The sequence below is a fragment of the Medicago truncatula genome, chromosome 2 (assembly GCF_003473485.1).
Source record: "Medicago truncatula cultivar Jemalong A17 chromosome 2, MtrunA17r5.0-ANR, whole genome shotgun sequence".
Classification (NCBI taxonomy): Eukaryota; Viridiplantae; Streptophyta; class Magnoliopsida; order Fabales; family Fabaceae; genus Medicago; species Medicago truncatula.
The window spans coordinates 8,890,585-8,909,959 of NC_053043.1; the positions used below are offsets into that span (position 1 = coordinate 8,890,585).

General features: G+C 31.1%; 1 protein-coding gene across 1 annotated transcript; it reads right to left on the reverse strand.

Moving 5' to 3' along the window:
• Window positions 1–7,425: 7,425 nt before the first annotated feature.
• On the reverse strand, window positions 7,426–14,161 carry LOC11445901 (pyrophosphate--fructose 6-phosphate 1-phosphotransferase subunit beta). The gene is made up of 16 exons (XM_003594104.3): window positions 13,847–14,161; window positions 13,610–13,771; window positions 13,233–13,354; window positions 12,311–12,364; window positions 12,118–12,224; window positions 11,782–11,887; window positions 10,920–10,983; window positions 9,655–9,743; window positions 9,415–9,546; window positions 9,108–9,278; window positions 8,895–9,010; window positions 8,558–8,669; window positions 8,346–8,430; window positions 8,006–8,050; window positions 7,827–7,895; window positions 7,426–7,742 (listed from the first exon to the last, which is right to left on the reverse strand). Exons 1-16 carry the CDS (start codon window positions 14,031–14,033, stop codon window positions 7,666–7,668), a joined length of 1,698 nt encoding a protein of 565 aa, XP_003594152.1. The 5' UTR covers window positions 14,034–14,161; the 3' UTR covers window positions 7,426–7,665.
• Between the last annotated feature and the right edge of the window lie 5,214 nt (window positions 14,162–19,375).

The window sequence follows — 19,375 nt, forward strand, 5'->3', positions numbered from 1 at the left end:
TTAAGCCAAAATAAAAATCAACTAAAAGAGGAAATAAATTTATATATATTTAACTCCAAATGTTTGATATAATTGTAAAAATACAAGTCTTGTATACAAAGATTTTGGGTTCGAGCTCTGTTAGTGCTCTTGAATAAAACGTAAATGTAAATTTATTTGTAAATGTCGAGTTCTAAAGTCTTCTCTGTTGGACGTCCATCACCCTAAATTTAATTTATAAAAAGGAACTATATATATCTCAGCTAATTATGAACCACATAAAATAAGTATCTTGCATAAGTATTAATTGTACGCCCTCTCTTTTATGCTTCTCAAACTCTAGCGGTTATCATTTTTTTCTTCCTTCTTCTAGATCTATCGAAGAGAGATGATTTATGCTCAATTTTAACTTGAAATCACTCTTACAAATTGTTTTTTTCTTCTTAGTTTCTCTTATGTTAAATAAGTGATTTTTATATATTTTTAGCCTCCTTTCGTATGTTTTTGTGATTTCATCATCTTAGCATAACATTATTTGTTTTGATTTTCCTTCTTAATGTAGATCAACTTTGATTCAATGTAGATTAAATCAATATCTATGGTGTCATCAATCCAGTGACATGTGTATTTCAAACTCTTGAATATAATAATATTTTTAGATTTATATATTTTGTCGTTTTATGATATTAATATGAACGTTGTATGTTTGTTATTTTTTTTAGTGACTATGAATTTATGCTTATTCATATACTTTATCAACTTAAATGACATTCATCATTTAATGACAAAAAAGTTATTATAGTTTGGGGTATGATGAGAGAGTGGAACACAGTTGAAAGGAAAACACCAATTTCTGACGGGTATTACTGTTGTGTTTGAAGGTGAGAACAAGAGCCCAAGGGTAAGTGGGCTGAACCAGAGACCCAGCAACCGGGAGGGCCCGGGCTAGTTGACAACGGAGGTGGGTCCCAAGGAAAGAACGTTACGTACTAATGGCTATAGGGTAGTGTGGCGTGTTCCTTGTAGCCTTAAAATTGAAGAGAATCGTTAACGGCGTTTTGTTTGGAGGCAAAATGTTCCATGCATGTGGGTCCAAAAGAGACATTATTTTCATCGATGAATATGGCCCCACTTCATATCTAGCCAATCTATTTATTTTTGTGCTCATAGTCATGTATAAACCTACTATCATACTATCATCCACGTAGAAATATGGAGAGTAATCTTTTGAGTTTTATAAGATTCAAATGAACGGTAAACTGTTCTGAAGAATTTTAACGTTTTTGCATGTTTAAAATTGAATTTGAATTCAAAACTTTAGTTAAATTAAAAAAGACTTATAACATCTTATCTAAGCGCTTTTGATTGTAGATGAAAAGTGATAATGGATATTTCATAAAGATTATTAAGAAAAAGCCAAGTTAGTTCTTGTTGTGTTATCTTCTTATACGCAATTTTAAATATTAATCTTTTAAAAATTACAATAAATAACAAAATTAACCCTAAAGAGAATTTAACTCAAGGCTAGATTCACCTATAATTAGCTTAGCTAGTTGTTGCTAAAGTTTAGCAAATATGTCCAAACACCTAGCCTAATCGACCAATTATTGTTGCTCTTCTTTGACAATTATCCAAGAAAAATAAAATTATTATCACCATTAGAGTGTGGCCTATCTAGTGACTTAGTTAGTAGCAACAAAAAAAGTCTAGCGACTTAGTTGGAGTGTGGCCTATCTAGTGTTGCCTATCATTGTTATAAGAAATTACTATATTTCCATAATTTGATAGGACGCTTATTTTTCTTTAATTATCCATTTAAAGTTTTTTTTACAAGAATTATCCATAAAAGAGCATCATAGTAATTTAGAGTTCAATTTCAAATAAATGAACTATGATTAAAAATCATTTCACTTAAAAATTAAATTTAATGTTTTTTATCATTAAGAATTTAATTTGGTATCTCATAATTTACAACACTTTTTTTTTATAATAGACGAAATGACAAAGTCATTATAAACTGACACACACAAGTGGAGGTATCGGGGTTCGAACCCCAATCATGACATCCGGCCTAACAATTTCGACATTTTGCTAGTTGAACTAGAACTTCTGGATTACAACACTTTTTTTTAAACAAGTTAAATTAACTGATCTAAATTTATATCAGAGATAATCGAATATGAAATCTTCCATCTCAAGCTAATACCACAAGACCGATCTAGGCGAATTCATAATTTACGACACTTATAAATTATCCCAACCTAGGTGCGCTAGACCCGATGGTATGGGGATCCCATTTTAAACAGCTGACATAGCATGTTTTAAAAGGGAGGAAGATCCACCAAACCTTGTACTGACAACAAGCATCTTCACTTACGATAACTTGTTTGGTTCCTACAAATGCATTTTTATGAAAGAATAATTAATTGTAACTAATATGAGTATCTACATAAAAGGAAAGAAAAAGTAACTTTAGAATTAAACAATGAGGGAAAAAGACAAGCTTCAATCAAGTATGACACTTGTTGCCTATTTCCGTAGAAACAAAAACAAGGGAAGAAGAATGAATATGGTTTTGGTAGAATTGGTAATGTTCAGATTTAATTAAATTTTGTTGAAATCCGATCATTTAGTAATCTCTACACAAACAACAAAATCTTTGTCTTCGTGAGTATAACTCAATTGGTAAAGAAATGCATGATATATGCAAAGGTTTGGTTCAAACCTCAGTCGCCACAAAAAACAACTACAAAATCTTTAATGAAATCAAATTATTCCAAGTAACTCTACCTAAAGGGAGATCTGATGCAACTTTAAAATCATATATCAACATATGAACTTCTTTTATGGAAAAACAGACTATCGATATATTAAGATTCCAGTTCCTTAAATCTTATGCATTATCCTGCAATGCATAAAGTTCTGTTTAACAAAAAAAATATATATAAAGGTGTCATTCCTATATTCTCGAATAGTCATTCTTAATTATTGTATCAGTATCACTCATATCGTCGACAATACGTATATCAAAAAATGTATTATCATATGGATACTCTATTAAAAACAATATACCTGACAAATGAAATTGATCAAGTTGGAATTCATTTTAAAACATTCTACTTGTAAATAAATTTTACACATATATTCAATTATTATTTTAGTAATATCTTTTTTTAGAGGTAGTAATATCTTATTATAGAATAAATATATTTCAAGAAAGATATTGTTATGATATAATACAATTAGATATCAGCGTAAAACTTGTCTACTTTTTTTTTTTTTTTTTAATTTTAAAGAAGTGTAAAACTTGTTTAATGAATACCATCTCTTATTATTAAAAAAAGAGAGAGTTCTCCTTTTGGTAAAAGTAATGTAAAATCATATTGGCCTTGATTACACCTACTCCAGACAAGAAAAAAGGACAAGAAGTATTGGAATTTAGCTCCTGATACAAAGTAAACATATCTCTCAGATTATTTCTTTTTCATAAAAAACATCATAACTAAACAATACTAAAAATAAGCAAAGAAAATAAACAAGTTAAATTTTAAATTGCTATTAGGCAGCCTGTCAGTCCGTGAGCAACACCTTTAATTTAAATAGATTTCATGTATGCAATCATATGATTCATATGTAGCTGAAAGTTCTAATCACTTTCCTGTGTCCCCTTCCCTCCACACAATTAGGTACAATGTAAGGAAAAAGAGAACAAGGAAATAATTAATCACTTATCACAATCACAACATGGATACTCTTGCAAGAGATTAGGATAATCCTAAACTTTTGAATGTGTTTCTAGAGGTATAAGGTGAGCAAATTAAGATAATCTAGTTCCTAAGCTTTTGGCTTCCTAGTTGTTAAACCAAAATTAATAAACAATTCCACACGGTTTTTTTCCAAGAAGTTTGACCCCTTTGGAAATGAGTGTCTCTAAACCCTTTAGATGAGTTTCGATTCTCTAGTGGGAAGATTTCCTCATTCACATCTGTAGTAGTTGTTAGATCAAGATTGAAATGTACATTTTATACTTGATTTTTTTAGTTTTATAGGAAATAAGAAATTGCTTTAAATATACACTATTAGATATCATACTGCAGTCACTCACATCGGTAGTTGTTAGATTGAGATGGGACATTGTAGATCTCAAACTCGTTTTTATTTTATTTTAAAAAGAAATAAAAAATTTGCTTGAAATATGCACCAATCGATCTCAATCCAAATTCTAATGATGTGGCTAAATGTGAGAAACCTCATTTGGGAAAATGAATAACCAAGTCTAATAAGTCACTTATAGATAACTCGGTTGTTGAGTTAAAGGACGTTGAAGAAGTTTGGAATCTATTCTCCGTCAAACACGCTGACATTCCTTTCACGAAACATTCCTTCGAACAAAATAGCAATGCTCATATATATACATGAGAAAAATATAATTCATTCAAGACATTGTGACCCTAAAGTATGTAATAATTATTTTTTATAAATGACTCCTTTGTAACTAAAATTTGGTTCAAAGGTATAGTAGTAAACTCTGCATCGTTCTACCATTTCTCAATTCAAAATGCGGTTTTTGTTAGGGGTGGCAAAATGGATGGATTGGATGGATATGGATTTGGATCTTAATGAATGGATCAAAAAAGGTCCATTAGTCCATTACAATCCACTATTTGTTTTTTGTTAAAAAAAACCATCCAATCCATCCATTATTAGATTTTATTGGATGGATAATCCATCCGATCCATAAATCAAAGTGTATTATTTTGTTTGAAGGGTGTATTATTTATTATTAATCAACTTTTTTTTAGTAAATTCAATGCAAATGAATTTTTTATAAGCAAGCCCAATACTTTTTTTTTCTTTAGCTTGTCATAAGCCCACATAATTTAAAAATTCAGAAATATTAAATAGTATTAATTAAATAACTTAAAATAATATGGTGGTGGTGGTGGTCAACTGACAGCCACCGGCGTTGATCACCGTGTCCCGCCAGCAACCTCCACGGCGGTGCACCGACCATTTTTCCGGCGACCAACGGCGGTTCACGGCGGGATCTGGTGTTGACCGGCCAAGCTCCGCCGTTGACCACCACCCTTAATATAATACTATTAAATAATATTTTTATAATATATTAAATTAATAATTTTTAAATATTAAAAAATTAATTTTTTTTCTTTTTTTTTCTGTCAGTTTTTTTCCTAAATTATTTTTTAATAATTTTTTTTATTTTATCAAATATATATTTATTTAAATAAAAAAATTAAATATTATGTGAAGTAATCCGTTGGTTTTTTTTTTCTTTTTTAAAGAGATGATCCATTGGATTTCAAAAATTAGGTGGATGGACTCAATCCATCTATAGTCTTTGATGGATGGATTTCAAACCAATCCATTAACAAACGTTTTATTTGATGGATGGATTAGATGGATTTTATAGTGGATAGATTGGATGGATTTTATAGTGGATGTGGATCCTATTACCACCCTTAGTTATTTTACGTCATTTACAATTTATAGGTATGACAAGAACAAAGTGGTGGTGGTAAAGTAACAGATTATTACTGCATGGGATTGTCATTGATGTTTCATAACGTGGTAAGTGGAACAGTCCAAAAAGGGCTTAAAAGCGTGGCATGTGAAGGAACAAGCCATGCATATCAAAAAGCAGATAAACCAATGCATGCTGTTTCTTCCACAGAAAAAAAGTGATTGTCCTTTTCGGTTCAGTATATTCAAAGCAAGAGTGGCAAAATTCACATCACTATTATGTCAATTTCGTGCAAAAGGAAAGAAAAATAAGCTAAGCAGAGAGATGAATTTAATGCTTGTGTATAATTTATTAGCTTCCAAAGTTTCACGGCTAAGGTGTTGTGTAGGACACAAACCATTCCCCCCCGGAAATTTACAGTATTATATGGACACAATTTAACACCATATTGGTGAGACATATAGGTCATGTTCATGGTTCAATAAATTCAATAACACATTTATTTGAGTCACAACCAAACCAAAAGTTTAGAAATTGTGACCCCAATTGAGACAGTAAAAAAAAAACAATTGTTTGGAGAACTCAAATCAAATCATGATTGAAATATCATGACTAATCAAACTTTATTTACCTTTCAGTCGAACACCGAAATACCATGACTCATTACCTTGAAAATCAGAAGATTACAAAAAAAAAAAAAAAAGATTTATGTTGTCCTTACAAACGTGTGACAATTGTAATTGCATTAGCCATATGTGATTGTAATTTTCCGCAAATGTTAAAAATTGTAATCTTGCGACTTTGATTTAAAACATTGGTTTCAACTCAAAAACCTTTCAAGAACTTAAAAACAAGACTTGATACATGCTTTCCATGTCATGCAATATGTCATATGCATTCCTTATAAGACCTCTGTTTGTATCTGTATGGAATTATGAATGAATGTTCATTAGAGAAGGAAAGTGAAAGATGTGTTTTCATGTACATGTAATCACGAACAAATTTATAAAGTGTCTGGTTGATTTGTCACATACCAAGCAAGCAGCGAAAAATCCACTCTCTTGACCTAAGTCCAAGCCCCACCATGTATGATACTCAACGTCTCACAGGCTGTCTGTAGAAACCTTGGAAAGTAGAAACCCAAGTGTGACGGATCAACCATTGTTAAATGCAGAATTGAATGTATATAATTTGATTTAACATTACATTCTCTTGACCTAAGTCCAAGCCCCACCATGTCATATTATTTTTTTGTTGAAATAATATATATAGTTTGATAACGGTCATAGTTTGTTGAATCTTATGGCTTCCCCATTACATTCTAGTATGGCACTGACTTGACACTTGAGAACCTCTTAAGAAAATTCCAATTTGAAAAGAGAGAGATCCCATATCCCAGGGATGACGAAATTTTAAATTTTTAACCAGTTACCTTTACACGCCTATTGCTTGCAATTGCACTTTATTCAATTCAAATTATAAGAAAAAATGTCGGCAATGGTTATCGCAAGAGAAATACCAATCATCCCGTTCATATTATTTTGGTGAATTGCATGGCTTGAATCTTCAAAATCCAGAAGGGAATCAAAACCCTTTGAATTCTGCTCTTTACCCAACAATTATTGTTCGCTCCCAACTGAACCACCCAAAAATACCCGTGTGACTTAACTATCACAGGTGTATTTTCGGTATTTCAGTTGGGCACGAGGAAAGAGCAGTATTCAAACCCTTTAACTTTCTCCATAGAGTGGGCTATGGAATTTTCTGAATTATTTTTTACTTAAATTGGTATTCTAACCAGACAACTTATTTTCCCATGCCCACGTTTCTTTAAAAAACCACACGTGTCTGTAAATACAAGGCGGAAAACTGTTTTTTTTAGAAGTATATATGTTTTTAAGTGACTTTGGAGGGTGGGAAAATAAGCTCCCATCTAACCTTAATGTAAATTACCTCAGTAAACATTATCAGGCAAATAGGAACACATTACCTTAAACTACAAAATTATTGACAAGAACATAGATTGCCGATATAAAATGCAACATCAGAGTTTTATTCAAAACATCAACTCACTCATAAACCAGCTGGAAAATTTCAAAAGTAAACAGGAAGAAAAAAAAAACCTAGCTAGTATCAGATACAATAGACTCGCAAGATCCCACAAAAATGAATTGCCACTGTTAAATACGAGGACCCCATTATGCCTAAATTTGAAATCCAGACTCCAAGAGTAGAGTGTGACTAACTGCATCAGATCCTGGGCCAGTAAATTGAATTGGACCTACAATGAAAACACCGCGACAAGTTGACAGCCGAACTTAATACATAATGTGGATGAAAAGGTGAAAAATAAGCGAGTACAAACCTGGACTGGTGTAGCAATTCTTCAGGGCCCATTCATCCCGCAATGAGGCAAACTTTTTGAAGGGTGCCCCTGAACAATCAAACATGTAATATAATTAGTATGGGAGAAAATGATAACTCAGTACTTTAGTGGAGCTGGAGTACTAAGTCCAAATCATTAAAGATTTAGAAAACATATACCTTCAAGCTCCACCATTGCCTTCTTGATCACAGGCTTGAATTTACCTGAAAAGAAAATTACATATTCATATACATCAAAACAATGAAAAAAAACATTCACATAAAATTATAAATGCAACATACTAAAACTTTTAAGCTTTTTAAAACAAGAACAATCTGAACATTGATTGTCTGAAAATATAAAAAAGAAAATATTTATAACCTAAATGCATTTGATTAAGAATCAGTGTTATATAACCATGGATCTAAGTGTTTACAAAATCGTAGAAAAATACTATTGCATGGATTCTAATCCAGTGAATAACTAATAAAGGAAAGCTCATGTAGATAAAATGAGTACCATGTCTCCTTTCCACATCCATCAGTGAGGTGAGTGCAGTTCCACCAACTGTCCACTCTTCTACTGGAGCACATAAATTCCCAACCTGATCAAAGTATCATAGCAAAATCAATAATATTGATGACTTCAGTATTTGAAACTAACATTTTGAAATCACAATAATAAATATCAATCTAGAAGAGAAAATTAAGTTGCTAATGAAAAGCACAAACCGATGATATTAGTCCAGTCTTGCCGCTATGAAGGAGGGCTCCAGCACCATAACCAAGAGCATAGCAATAGTTAGCATCAAAATTTGTCGGCAAACCGCATCTCCCTTCATAACTGCATATATTTTAAACAAATCAAGGGTAACTACAAGCTCTAAAAAAGGAAGTCAAACTGGCAAAGAACATACATACAATGATACAATGCATATGAACAAAATAATTTTAAATCTAAGTTAATGGTGTTATAAAAAAAACTAAGTCTCTATAACCTCTTTTTGCATCATATAAATGTTTAATGGAGTTCACAACATATGGAATAATAATAGAATAGATAGAATACCCGAAAAAGTGAGACTGCCCTTTAAATTCTCCATTGTATTTTCCTTCTTGCTTTCTCTTCCCCAACTCAGTTTCAACCATTTCGATAAGCATTTTCTCTGTTTCTATTTTAGCAACCTGGATGTAAATATACCAATGTTAACAATGATATTGATTCTAACTGCATAAAGGAGACAAATAAACACAGAAGATAGTGTTTTGAAACATTAGGTACCTGAACATTTCCATGCGGATCTCTTTCAAGCATCAACTGTTCTTGAATGGCTTGAGGTAAAAATTCAAAAAGCTCCAATGACTGATCAGTGAGTTTCTTCTTCCACAAACCACCCTCATCTACAGTTTCATGAGCCAGAATTTCATTGAGTTCTGCAATAAGATGCTGGACCTGCAAATAGAACAATGGCATGTACAAATGAGTATATAAATAAGTTTTCATATGACTGTAAAATGACAGAACCAACAATACATAATTGCAAGTCCATAAAGAGTAAACATTGTTAAGAAGAGAGTGATAGACGCACCTCGGGAATGAAATCAATTAGACCTTCAGGGATAAGAATGACCCCGTAGTTATAATTATCTTCAGCTCTTTTACAGATAACATCTACAATATAGTCTGTGACGTTTTTCAATGTCAGCTTCTTTGCAGCAACCTGTAATGCATATTTACAGATCAAATTTTGATAAAGGGCTCTTGACCAATTAGCAAACTTCAATTACAACGTACACATCAAAGCATTTTGAATAGATTTATAACAAACCTCTTCTCCAATAATAGTTATGTTTGGGTGAGTTTGTAGAGCACATTCCAGTGTAATGTGTGAAGCTGCACGCCCCATAAGCCGCACAACTGCAGACAGATGATCACATGTCATATTTTAAAATCCCAACCGCATACTCATGAACTCGCAAATATGTGTGACTGTATATGGAAGACAGGCACAGAGAGAGAGAGAGGGCAATTAGATGGTGACAAATATGATGCCTAATGTCCGCCATATGAATTGAAAATCTGAAGCATCGTTTCTCTTTAAGAGTAAGTTACACATTATTAAGGAATTAGTAATAGATAGCTCTGATAATCACAACACCTTTTTCTATCAATGTAATTTTAAGGTGAGAGCATAGTAGATATTCATTTAAAGACTAGATAAAGTGCCAATAAATTAGATAAACCATTCAACAGCTCAAACCATGAGTATTATTACAACTCAGAAAAGTCAATTCAGAAGTAGAAAAATAGCATCACAAGAGAAATGGTGTATGTACTATATTCATTCACAAGTCATGAGGGACAGGATGATGTATGAGCAAGGCATTTCTCGCTGAACAGTAAAATGGCTCATATCATACAAGTCAAGGGGTGAACCGGTTAAGATAATGATATCCATAATAATCATGTTGTCTATGTTTTGCTTTAACATATGCAAAGGGGTAAAAAAACGATAAATGTTACTACCTCCGTCCCTACATACCCTTATTTATCATACTTTTTTTTTCTTCAATTAACAATAAATAGCATGTTGAAAACATAAACTCTCTCTCTTAAAGGATAAAATCGTAAAAATAATAGTAATTACAAACAAATTTAATAGAAATATCAACTTTCTTATTCCCGTGATTTTGTCAAAAGGGTATTATAAATGGCGATGGAGGTAGCAGTAGTTAGTAAATTGTTAAAAAAGGAGATAGCATGATCCTCATTTAGGTATTGGAGTATGGTTTTGTTATCTCAATGGCTGTATTGGCAATCTTAGACTAAAGAATAGAAAAGATGATCTCAGGCATTCAGATGATACAATTAGAACAAATTATAGCAGTAGTTCTGAGGGGTAAAATGTTTAAAAAGAAGCATTCCATGATGCAAGAAGCAAGAAGCAAACAGAAGCCGTATAGATTATAGGATATTAAAGCAAGCAATGTCCATGGAGAAAAAGATGCATTAAGCATCAATATATGCCCTTGCAAATTCTTAAATTTTTAATTGATATACAAATAAAAGAGCATCTCAAATTCCTGTACTCACAATGGTAATATTTTCCGGTTGATCGGGCATCTATCATAACATTTCCAATCATTTCTGCATATATCTGAATCAAATAAATATAAAAACAGGAAAATAAGTCAGGTCATGATTTCATGTAAACGTGCAATATTTAGCAGTTGGGAAAATGTATTGAGCAATTAATATTTTGGGAGTATTTCAGGGACACTACGATAACTTATAAACCAAGCACAAGAAGAGTTGAAAAAGTCATGCCAATTGAAGGTTTCTTTTGGTCGGAAAACTACATATTTGATATAGATGATGATGGAGGAAGAACGAAATATTTCATGAAACTAGAATGCACCCACCCCTAGTGCTCTCAAGAATCCTAATAATCTACTAGATAATCAATATACCACATGTAAAAGTGAAAAGCTGATTCTTACAACCATTTCTTTGGGGTGCGTTTGTTTCAAGTTATTTTGTAGATTCCTAGGAATAAATTGATAGAAATACATATTCTTATGTTTGTTACAGGATTAGTAAATTTTATTCCTAGGTAGAAAATGTTCCTGGGATAGGAATATTTCCCAAAGAAAAGGGTGGGAATAAAGTTCCCATGAAGATGGGTATAAATTTATGAATAACTAACTTATTAACCTCCCTGTTATAAAGGTTCAGGGGAATATTAAATATTATAATATTAACTAACCATCTGTTTTAAAAATACCTTGGAAAGTTATTCGTAGGAATAAATTTAGTAAACTTGAAACAAAACCCCCCTTGAAAATTACAGGTGATTAAAAGACAAAACTGAATATTAGAAATGTTTTAAGTATGGACTAGACTGATAAAAAGTTAAGCGTGCACAATGAAGACTGAAATGTGTATCTCCATTCACCTTGCAAGCAGTATCAAACCCAAAGCTTGTGGGAACTTCTTTGCTTTTCAAATCACCATCAATGGTTTTAGGGCATCCAAGCACCTGGGTTTTCAAATTTTTGCTCCTGCGCAAATTCAAATTAAAGTATGAACAAAAATAATAGATACATAGGAAGAAACACATTACATATTCATAAATAGAAAAAAACTCCATTCATATTATATCAATTAATTAAATGATAGACAGAGTGGTCAAAACGTCCAATGAACATAAATTGAAAATCAACATGAAATCATAATTTAATTAACAAAGCTTCACGGCTTGTGCCAACAATAAAACTCTGATAAGACAAACCTGAAGTTCTCAGCAAGGAGGCATGCATTGGTGTTTGAGTCATCTCCACCAATAACAACAAGCCCATCCAAGTCTAGCTTCGTTGCTGTTTCTTCAGCTTGTTTAAACTATATCATGTAAATTAAAATTACATTTCAGGTAAAAAGTATATATGAGAGCTCAAATAATAAATATGTAGCCTCATGACCCATACCTGCTCTGGAGTTTCAATCTTGTCCCTCCCACTGCAAATCATGTCAAAACCACCCTGAAAGAAATCATTATCTTTATTATTAAATGTCAACATGTGGTGATCATTTTGCAAGGCCAAGATTTAAACACAAACACATCAAGAATAAGAGAGAGCAATAACCGTTGAACGTGATAAAATCTTGACAAGCATGAGCCAAATTTAAAAACATGTAAAATCTCATAAGCGTCTCGCTTGCGTTTATTAATTATCAAAAGTCAGAATATAAAGAAAAAGTGGGGATCAGTTGACTCCAAAATTATCTTCAAGATGAGTTACTCCGCTTAATAACTCATTATAAGTAATGAATTTCATTCACTAATCCAGCAGTTGATTATTGTCATAATATATTAATGATCAAACACATAAAGTTTTATATCAATTCGAAATTCGTAGCAATGTAGTCTAACCATCAACATTTACTTGTGTTTTTTAGAAGCTCATTTCGTAGCAATGTAGTCTAACCATCAATATTCACTTGTGTTTTTTAGAAGCTCATTAAATGTTCATTTGAAATTACATAATGAAGTATCAAATAGTTATAACATTTAATAAAAAATTGTCCAGTTGATCTACTCAATAAGAACTTTTAATTTGACAGTTGAATTGGTGAAATTCATTGTATATAATGAATGATTATTTACCAGACAAATATCAAATATCAAAGTTACTTCGGGAGTCAACGGGTCCACACTCGTAAATAAAATATACATATACATTACCGCAACAAGTCAAATCTATTTCAAATATCCTCGAACAAAAACAAAAGTTAATTTCACAAGTGCCAAGGTTCAATCAAGTGAAGATATGAATGAAGTTAAACAATAAAAGTCACCTAAATTTCCGAAAATTCAGCTAAACAAATACATTTACATTCCAAAAATACCTGATTTCTGTAAGGATAAATATAATCAGAGTTAAGTTCAACATATTTGCCCTTCATAATCCCAGCAGGACCACCTTTGAAACCATACAATGTGCTTCCACTAGCACTTTGTTGAAGATAATCTAAGACACAAAAATCGAAACCAAATCAAAAACTACTAAAAGCAATACGTATTAATATCTATATGCGACGCTATGTAGGACTGACACTTCTGATTGAAGGCGTGTCCGGTGTTATACATATTTAATTATGTTATTTTCTAAATTAATATCAGCATTGACGTGCCAATATCATCTTTATTGTTGCAGAGTGATGTCCGGTGTCTATAGACTATATGTATAGATTGATTGATTTGGATTGAAATTTTGCAGTGTTACCGTAAATTCCAGAGATGACATTGTGTCCACCAGGAGCCTGACCACCAGATAAAACAACGCCGATCTTCAACTTCCGATGAGGAAGCGCAGTGTTCTCACCAGCAGGCACTAAAGCAGCAGAAGGTTGTCCAAACAAATACGGAAAAAGCTTCGCGATCTCATCTACATGCAAACATCAAGTTAGAAAACCAGATCAAGTACAGATCGAAGTGAATGAAATGAACGGCGAAGATTTACCTGGATTTCCAGCGGCGGAGGATTTAGGACCATCGACAATGGCGAACGGTGCTTGGAGAACGGAGGGAAGACGGAGTTTGTGATCGACACGGCTGTTTTGGACTTCGCTGTAGACGGAGGCGAAGCGTGTTGTGACGGTGGGAGTGACGGTGGTGGTGCCGTTAGTTACGATTGCAGCTGGTGCCATTTTTTTGAGAGAGTGTAGTTGTTGAGTAGTGTTGAAAAGCGTGAATCTCTAAGATTTGTTTTCGAAAGAGGGTGAGAAAGTAGGTTTGAAAAGGGTACGACTAAACTAATTAGATTGAGAAACAAGAAATATACTTTCCGAACCCGATTGAATTGAATATCCCCGACCCGCCGATTTTTTAGCCTTGCAGTCATTTTCAATGTCAAAAAGACTCTTTGTTTTTTCTAGAATAAAAAAATTATTTGATGTTGATTGTATGAGAATAAAATCATTTTTATATGGAATTTACTTTTTACTTTTATATTGAGAGTTGTTTTGAAAAATGCTTGCAAAATGGATAGTATTATATTGATAATTTCTATCATTATTATAAGGGTTAAATATGTTTTTAGTCCTTATTAATATACCAACTTTTTGTTTTAATCTCTCTAAAGTTTTCCTTCAATTTTTAGTTCCTATAAAATTTTAAATCGCTATTTTCGGTCCCTATTTTTAAGTTAATTTTAGTATTTTTTTAATGAAATTGTACAGAAATGTGTAGAATATTGTAAAAATCATTCCAAAAAAAAATAGAATTTTTTAACAAAACATAAATTTAATATGAATTTTTAACCATAAAAAATATAAACACTCATATTAAATTCATGTTTTGTTAAAAAATTCTAAATTTTTTTGGGAGAGATTCTTATAATATTATGAATTTTTCTGCAAAATTTTATTCAAAAATAAAAATTCTACATATGAGTTTACTTTAAATGAGGGAATATAAGTGAAGATGGAAAATTTTGAAGGGACTAAAAGTTAAAGGAAAATTTTAGAGGGACCAAATACATATTTAAGTCTTATTATAATAAAGATAAAGATAAAAATAACTACAAAGTTGTTATGAATATTATAAGTGGGATATCCATATATCAAATGGGTTAATAGGCCATACTATTTGATTATTGGGCTTAGTCTATAGGCTACTATATTTCCCTATAAATAGAGTTCATTTGTAACATTCTGAATATACTAGAGAATAGTAATACTTCTACTTAGGTGGGGTTTAGTATGGGAAAAGAAAGTTTTTTACTATGATGAGAAAGTTTAATAACAACCATTGATTTAATATTTATTTTACGTGTATGGTCTAGATCTGTTACCTGGTAATGGTTTGATACTTTTTGTTGGCTATTGTGTAACAAAAAACCTGACCCCACCAAACTATTAAAAAACAATTATACATTTGTTTTATTTATTGTTTTATTTTAATAGAGACATAGAACCCCAACCAAACCTTGTTGCATCTTCTTCTTCCAGCAACACAATCAGAATCACAATATCCTTCTTTCAAAATTCAGGGGAAATATAACTGGGGTTTTCCTTAAATCAATCAAAGGTTGTTTCTTTGCAAGATTTTGGTTATGAGGATTCGTGTGTGGGGGTTTTAAATTTAACCATGTTAGTGTCTCTAAAAAGTTCTTCTCTCAAATCTTTTGTTCTCTTTGTTGCCAATCCAAAACGTTTTCGAAGCATTGTTCTTAACATAACCATTTTTTACATCAATTACTGCATTATCTTTTTCCAAAAAATTTCTGGTTCTTTCATTTCTAGTTAAAAATCATAACTCTTTCACTGTTACTGGATGAAGAGAATACGGAAGGGTTGCTATTTTGTATGCCAGGAAACCATTTATATGAAAATAGTTCCTTCAAGAGTAGAATGAATTTAAAAATTCAATTGAAATGTTTAAAGAAATGTCCATAATCGGAATAAGAAAAAAAATTCAATTGAAAATAACTGTAAAATTAACATGGATAAAACTCATCTTATAAAATTTCCAAACACAATGATCTTTAATTTTCTTCAATTGATAATGTTGTAAGATAATGAAAAAGCGGTTTGGTGTTTTGGCAAAAAGCTGGAATCAGAGATAAACAATGGAGGTTAGAGGTGTACTTTGTGCTGTGAAAAAAGGGGAGGTACAGTAGTAATATTACAAATAACATTAAAAAAATTAACTGAGTTTTTTTTTTTTTAGACATAGTCAGTAAAAACAGACAGCTGTCCTGGGAAAAGGGAATTTTCCATGGTAGGAAAGAACTCTCATTTCCCAGGTTAAACAACACCTTCTACTTATTCTCTCTTCTTCTCCTTCTCTATATTATTGTTTGTATTTACTGTTTTCATAACAAAAGTATTTATTTTCAATATATAAAGTTACCTTTGTATTTATTAATGATTTTTTTTTCCTATCATAAATTTTACTTTTTATTAGTCTTTTCTTTATATTCTTTTACGGTCATGTTAATATTAGTTCTTATGACACATTTAATATTAGTTCTAGGCTTAAATATGATTTTCGTCCCTGTAATTTGGACCCGTTTTAATTTTCGTCCCTGTAAAAAAAAAAAGTTTGAAAAACATCCATGTAAATTATTTTTTGTTTAAAAAGGTCTCTGGCCCCACATTTTTGATGATATGGCATGGGTTTTGCCACATGGCAGTTGCTGACTGTGCAATTTCTGCCACGTGGCAGTCCACATAATTAAAAAATTAAAATTATTTTTAAAGTTTTAAAAATTATTTTTTTAAATTAAAAAAATATGAAAATAAATTCAAAAACCATTAAAAAAACTGTTAAAATTAAATTTTCGACCATTAATTTTTTTTAATTTGAAAATTATATTTTTTTCTTCATATTTTAAAAACAAATTAAAAAAATCATTTCATTTTTTTTTTCAGAAATTTCAGATTTTATAATTTAAAAAAAAAAATATTTTTTTTTTGAAAATTATATGATAAAAATAATTTTAATTTTTTTAAAATTTTTAAATTTTAAAAACAATTTTTAGAATTTTAAAATTATTTTTAAAAATTTAATATTATGTGGCATGCCACGTGGCAAAAACCATGCTACTTCAACATTTTAGTGGGGCCAGGGACCTTTTTCAAACAAATTTTTTTTTACAGGGATGTTTTTCAAACTTTTTTTTTTACAGGGACGAAAATCATATTTAAGCCTTAGTTCTTTATCAATTTTCGGAGATCTCATAGCTTGATTAATTGGTTGGTGAAACATTTATCTTTCACCTAACACCGAGAAGCACAAGCACTCTTAGGTGCACTTGTCTTTTGTTAAGCAAGTAACCGTGTTGATGAAATGTAAATATTTTGGATTAGATGATCCAAATAATCTGAAAGCATGTTGATTAACATATTTTATCTTGTTTGATCACTTTCTTTAATGCGGTTTTGAGAGCTGTCTGTCTTTCGGTTCCCAATCCCACGAGTAAAAGATGTTGATAATAATAAAGACACTACTTCACACAAAAAAAAAAAAAAGTTATATACATTCAATTTAATTTTAATATGTAACAATGGTGATCGGTCACACTCGGGTTCCTACTTTCTAAGGTGACTACAGCTTGTAAAATAGTGATGATCAGACGTGGTGGGGCTTGGAGTTAGGTCAAGATGATAGATTTTTCGCTGCTAGCTTTGTATATATGTGACAAATCAACCAAAAACTGTAAAAAAAAATCGTGATTAGGTGTGCATGAAAACATATCTTTCACTTTCCTTCTCTAATATAAACATTCATACATAATTCCATAGTCCATACATATACAGACATAGTTCTTATGAGGAATGAAAATGACAAAATAGCATGACTTGGACAACATGCATCAAGTCTTGTTTGTAAGTTGTAATTTAGATGGAGTTGAGACCAAGTCTTGTTCGATGAAGAGGTAAATAAAGTTTAAGGAAAATGCGGAATGGTGCGAAATATATTCGCACAAATCACACGAGGGCATAATTAAAAGTCAGTATTTTACAAATCCACAATTTATCCAGTCAAAAATTATACTAGTTAATTCCTCAAAAAAAATAATTATACTAGTTAATATTATTATAACTACTAGCGAATAGACGGGCTCCCACGTGCCCGTCTTTCCGCTCTTTTTATTGCGCTAACATTTGAAAATTATTAATGATGTTTTTTTATGAATTTTTTATTTAGATTAAAACTAAAACTATAAATTTTTGTGTATTTCAATTTATAACAAGTCAAATTAATCATGATTATTTTTTTCAATAACACCAACAATATAACAAAAAAATATAATATAAAATATTATTATTATTTTGAAATTAAAATTAAAATTAAATAATTTAAATCTTAAGAGCCATCATGATTATTCTTGAGGGGGTGCAATGATTTTTTTTAAGGATATAACACCGAGTCACAATTGTATTTTAGCTATAATTTTAGTTCTTTTCCCATTCTTGAGACACGAGCCAGCCCTTGCTCCATCAATAGATTAAGGTTGTGTTTGGTAACACAAAAAAGTTAGCTTATAACTTGTTGGATTAGCTTATAAGCTCGTTAGATGAAAACGTGACGTGTTTGGTAACAAGCTTTTTTCATGAGCTTATAGCGTTTTTTGAAAAGCTATTTCAAGTAGCTTTTTAGCTTATAGCTGGTAGCTTTTTATATTTTCTTCCAACTTTAACCCAATTTAAATTAATTATTTTTTCAATTAAACAACTACCCATGTTCATCTTTATAACCGCCCCATTTTTTCCCTTAAAAAAAATGTCACGTTGTTTTTTTTAAGGAGCACTTTATATATATATATGTATTTTTTACTAAAGAAATGCTTTATATTTTGCTATAATTAACCTACCGTACATCACACAAAAAATAACTAGCCTATTTTTTTTTAAAGGAAAAAGTAACTAGTCTATTGTACGTTGTAAAATTTTATATATTCTAACTCACATTTTGTTTCCACCTAACTCTTATTTCTGGGATTCATAAAGCAGAGATCAAAATTGTCGATGAATTTTTTGTTTAGGATTAAAGGTCGAAGAATTTTTTTATGGAGATTAAGACCAAAAGTTTGAATATTTAGAGGGACCAAAAACATATTTAACTATAATTAAAAATATTAAAAAATAAATACATTACAAAAAAAATGTGTGTGTCTATATGTATATTAAAAAAAAAAGAGTCCTTTTATCTTATTTTATACTTATCAGCCACTTCAACAACTAATTTTACCAAACACATTATTTTTAATAAGCAAGTTTTTCAGCTTCGTGTGGATTCAAGGGTACACGAAGGGGGACACCATTTGCCGCTCAAACCGCAGCAGCAAATGCTATTCGAACAGTAGTAGATCAAGGCATGCAACGAGCCGTAGTCATAATAAAAGGTCCTGGTCTAGGAAGAGATGCGGCATTAAGAGCTATTGCTAGAAGTGGTATACTATTAAGATTTATACGGGATGTAACCCAAGCTATCAGCTAACTTATAGCTTATTTTTACCAAACAGAGCTTAAAAATGTTTTTC

Bases quoted from the DNA above. Each gene is read 5' to 3' on its own strand.
- LOC11445901 (XM_003594104.3), bottom strand. From the start codon at position 14,033: ATGGCACCAGCTGCAATCGTAACTAACGGCACCACCACCGTCACTCCC. The intron at 13,355-13,609 runs GTAACACTGCAA...TTTGTGTCTTAG, and splicing joins TGTCATCTCTGGAATTTACG to ATTATCTTCAACAAAGTGCT. The intron at 10,984-11,781 runs GTGAATGGAGAT...TATTTGATTCAG, and splicing joins GGTTTGATACTGCTTGCAAG to ATATATGCAGAAATGATTGG.